The 5,386-nt window shown below is 33.1% G+C and overlaps 1 protein-coding gene across 1 annotated transcript in view; it reads left to right on the forward strand.

Moving 5' to 3' along the window:
• The first annotated feature begins 714 nt into the window (after positions 1-714).
• The window catches only part of LOC122791761, a 198,512-nt gene continuing 193,840 nt past the window's right edge, over positions 715-5,386 (forward strand). The window contains exon 1 of the mRNA XM_044059684.1: positions 715-807. Within this exon, the coding sequence (XP_043915619.1) occupies positions 764-807 (44 nt within the window). The 5' untranslated portion in view covers positions 715-763. The remainder of the gene's footprint in view (positions 808-5,386) is intronic.

The raw sequence follows: 5,386 nt of genomic DNA on the forward strand, positions 1-5,386 counted from the left end.
ATCAGTTTAACACCATTGATACAGCTGTGATAAGCCATGGAGAGGGAAAGGATCAATTCTTTTCTTCTGTTCATAAACATAGTTTTAATAGGGCCCAGTTTCATGTATGAATCAGTGCATTATATGGTAATACAGAGTGGCAGCTTGTATTGAATATCACAGGGTAACTTTTTTCTTCTCCTCTGGGAATGTGACCTTTTCTATTAAAGTATGTACTCTGCCAAAGGATGCATATATTCTGTATATTAATTTCTTTTTTCAATTTCCTTGTACATTTACAGAACATATTATCTGATCTGGCAAAGCAGATCTTCCTGTCAGCATTCATGGTTATTAGCTTCAGTTAGGCTTTGACAGACAACTTAATCTCTGCATTACGCACATTAAACATATGCTCTTTTCTTTACATTGTTACAGTTAATTGTGTTTAGAGGGGAAATGTTTTGTCACATGTCATATTCATACTAATATATCAGTTGTCAACAGGAAGCCATTGTGATTATGAATATTTTGACTACTACAATGATACCATTAAAGCAAATGCAATCAAATATGCTTTGTTAAGTTTATCATATGCCACAAAAAAGAGCAGTCTTGCCCATTCCCATTTAAAAGGCATAGCTGCTTCTTTTATTTCTGAAATATGAGCACACAAAGCCTTTGTCATCAACCTATATAAAACAAAATTGATGCCAGACAAAAATAAAAATTTTTCTAAGACTAAGCTGCAGCCTAGAGAGCTGAGAATTACTCGTTTTTAATAATGGGATCTTCTAGTTTGCTTTTCTTCTTTGTATTTGCTGACTGGTAAGAAATGTGATTAAAGGGAACTTTCCATTACTTATGTTTGCTATAAGTGAGTCCTGTAGACTAAACTAGTCATAATAACAATATGCAAATGTTTATGTATGAGTGATATGTATGTATACAGATTCTGTATGTTTGTATCTATGTTTCACCATTATTAACCTGATATATCCTACTCCTTCTATATCCTGCTTCCATATTTGGCATTAATGGAATTATTACAGACAGGAATGGTGTGACACATGCTAGTATCCTGTTGTATATGTCTATCTTGGACTTCTGTACTATATCCTACTGTTTTCTCCCACTTGTGAGTGACAAGCCCAGAGTTACATCTGTAATTGCAGTCCAATGAAAATGCATGCATCTATACAGCCAGCCTTTGTTTACAGTAATGAGCACTCTTTCACACACAATAGTATTTCCTATGTTCTCCTTTTATACGAGCTCAGTATCTGGCTATCCACAACATGTTGTCTGCTCTACATTAGTTATCTTCCCCTATGGAATTGCAGGCTAAGATTGTTCGTTTGGTCCCAACCCTCTCTAGCAACATCTTCTAGTCACTGGGTTTCTTAATCAAACCCAGGTCTTCCCTCTCATAATCATTATCACTGTCTGCCATGGAAATTGTCTGATATGTGCATGTGTGGGTATGGGTGCATGTATTTATGTGTATGCCTGCAAATGTGTATGTTATTTCTTTTTAACTTATTTCTAATATATGTTTATAGACCTTCTATACGTTGTTACTGTTGTTGTTTCCGTACGTCAATGTTGAAATAGGCAAATATCTGGTATACAGAAACACACACACACACACACATACACACACACACACACAAACATGCATATAGAAATATTGTGACATTGTGTGTATGTTATGAGTGTATAGTCATACATGTATGTATATCTGTGTGTGTGTGTGTGTGTGTGTGTGTGTGTGTGTGTGTGTGTGTGTGTGTGTGTGTGTGTGTGTGTGTGTGTACTGTTTTTGTCAAAGTTGAGACGTGTTTGAGGGGTATAGTCATTGCTACATACAGAAATTATAGATACATAAAGTAAAGTATGTCTGCATTTTGAGTTTCATTTATTTATTTTTTTATTAATTTATTGTTCTGGGTGTTTACTGTCACAGTTGACTTTTGTACATGCATTTACATGGTGCTGTTGGAATTGTGAGTGCAGTGGCTTTTCTTAAAACAACTCTTTATTTGGATTTAACAAGTACATCAACATTTAAAACAGTGTATACGAAGATAAATGACCATTAGTACTTTTTCCAGTAAATCATTAATCTTTTTCAAGACATGCACTGATGAGTTATGTTTAAAGTTCTCAGTCTTATAGTTGACAACTCATTTTTACTGACAGACTTAGCTAGGATCACAAATTCACCAAATGCTAATTCAGTTTTACATTTCCAGTTTTTTGTTATAACTTTTCTTGCAGTGGCAAGTATTGCCCAAAGAAGAGGTATTTGAAAAATAGGTACAGCTGCTGGAAGTGGGTTATCAAATAATATCAAAGAGTCAGTAATAATGCAATTGTTTGATCACAAAACCTGAAAATAGTTTCTAAATTCATTCCAAAAGAAAGCCACCAACTTACAGTCTATTACCATGTATAACCAATCAGCATTAACAGCTTCATTACACCTCCAGCATTTCATTTTCATGTTTTATACATTTGTCTGATTTTATGAGGTGTTAGAAAGAGAAGAAATGTCTATGTATAGATTTTCCAATAAAGTGAGGATATTGACTTTCCTGCAGATTTTAAGAATAAATTTTTATTTAGTTCTGAAAATGGTTCATTATTAATTTTTGTTGAGAATTCCAGATTTTCATATCTGGGGTAACAAACTCAGCCCTAATAATCCTGTACATAATTGATAAATATGACTTCCCTTTGAGTGGCCCTTTATTAACATTAGAGAATAGATCCAAGATTTTTAGAACAGGTTTAGTTTGAAGATCTAGTGATATTTCAATTTTATCCTGAATTTGTTCTTTATTTACAGGCATGTATATCTAACCAGCCTCCTTGCTCTATGCTATATCTTGTTACTAAATATTCAACAGGTTATATTTTGTTTGATGCCAAAATATTAAACTACTGTTCTTCAGAGCTGTCATTGTTTTTGCTTAAAATATACTAAGCATCCATTAGTGAATGCAATGTGGAATAACAGGATTAGTAATTCCATGACTAAGTAATATGAATTCACAATCCTTTTAAAGACTTGAAAGGATTTGGTTAATAAAAGGCATAAAAGTAAACTTGCATCTGTCATTCAGAACAAAATCTTTTAAAGTCCAGTAGAATATATGGATACCCAGTTTCATATAAAAATCTATGATAAGTTTGTTGTTGTCTATTAATATTTTAGTATCTAAACATTTTCAGCAAGAGATATATGTCTTACCACAATAATATTATTTAATAATTACAGCATTAGTATATAGGTCAGTGTTTGGAAACCCAATGCCGTCTTCTTCCCAGCTTTTTATATGCCAGTCTAAAGATATCTGATATTTTGTCAAACTTGCATAAATTTATTATGTAATATTTACAAATCTTATAACAGCAATGCAAAAATGCAATTGTGTGCCAAGCTTTTATTAAATCTTGCATCTCTACTTGTATACTTGAAAAGTTTAGCTTTTACTTGGCAGTAGTACATATGATTTAAAATGGCTGATTTCAGGTACACTGTCAGGTCCAAATACAAACTTTGGTAAGAAATAGTAAGATTTTCACTGAAGAAGCAAATGTTTGACAATGTTGTTCTTTACACACTCATAAGTGAAATGTGTATACTAAAATGTAACTTGTTTCACTTTTGTTAGGAGCTCAGAAGAAAGCGGATTATATGGACATGTACCATGTCATGAGTATTTAGTACCGATGCTGTATTTCATATCACATACTTGTTATGCAGTAAATAATGTTATGTAGTTTGCATAAACACATTTTTTTACTATAAAAATAGGTCAGCAGTTTATTCAGAAGATCCCTGCAGTAAATCATGGACATCTCTTAGCTAATATAACTGCAGGAAAATGCTGAAAGGATTAATGGTTAAACTCTTAATTAGTTTTTTTTATTGTTGCTCCTGTTATTCTATTGATACTCTGTTGCATTAAATATACTTGTGTAACAAAAAGTTTTAGAGTGATAATATGAACTCCAATTTAGAGGAAACTTTTCTACCTACCTCACCCCCTTCTTGTACTTCCATGTCTTTTTACTTTGTATTTCCAAAGACACAATGGAGAATACCCCACCAATGCACTTTGAGCCATCATCCCACAGAAACTGACAACTGATCATCTGAGAAGCCAATTTTAGCATTGGGGCATCATTTGCTAGTTTTATTTCTCTCAGTCAACTCGGCAAGTATGTACTTCTTGTGTCCAGTCATTCCAAAAATATATCTAGAACTGTTTTTCATAATTTCTTCATTTCTCTATTCTTTGTAACTGGAAACATGGGTATTTCAGTTTTTGTTAATTTCAAGATATTTGTGAAAGGGTCATCCTTGTGTTAATAATGGTGGAGGGACTTTGGTGCATGGAAATATACTTAAATTATGATGGAATACAAATTAAAAAAAGAAACAGCAAGAACTGTTTTAGGAAAACAAATTCAAAGCTTGGTTCTATATTGGATAAGATGTGCTATATTTGTATTAATATATAATATATAATATTATACTATTATATCTATTATATTATATTATAATATTATATATTATAATATTATATTATATATAATATAATAATATATAAAACAGGGCTCCAACTTACACTACTAGACACTTGACCTCCAGCTAATACCAATTCCGAAATTCTTTTCACCAAGCTACAACTAAATACTTGTAAGTCGATCTATATTTTATGCTCATATCTTCCTCCAGGTAATAACATCAACTCCCTAGTAAACATCCTCAGCTGGCTGTCCACTAACTATCCTCAAGAAACCATTGTCCTAGGTGACTTTAATATTGACTGGAATACCTGTAATAATGATAACCCTTCTAACCACATAAACCTTCATGGCTTCTCTCAAATTGTCACCTCACCCACTCAAATCCATAAACCCACCAACAAAGAATCAATCCTTGATTGGATACTTATAAATACTCGGTCCCCAATCTACATGGTAGGCAACCTCCCCGATGACATGAGTGATCACTCTTTAACTTATTTAATTCGACATAAGACCAATACACCCTGTCCTATAACCTACAGAGCTTCTCACTCCAATAAACACTTTAACCCTGAACATTTCCAAAATGAACTAAGCCTATGCAACTGGTCACCCTTGAAACACCTCCAACTAGAGAAAGCAGTGGCTTACTTCAATTCTAAGTTCCTTGAAATCTTCAACATCCACGCCCCTTCCTGTACCCTTAGGAATCGGACCAAAACTGCATCATGGCTTACAAAAGAAACCAAACAAAAGATTTTGCTGAGAAACAAATTTTGGTCTAGATGGCATTCTTCAAAGGACCCATCTGATCACATAAAATTTAAACAACTTAGAAACTCTACTAAAGCATATATTCTATTAG

This window comes from Protopterus annectens, chromosome 17.part0 (genome assembly GCF_019279795.1).
Source record: "Protopterus annectens isolate FY-2018-M chromosome 17.part0, PAN1.0, whole genome shotgun sequence".
Classification (NCBI taxonomy): Eukaryota; Metazoa; Chordata; order Ceratodontiformes; family Protopteridae; genus Protopterus; species Protopterus annectens.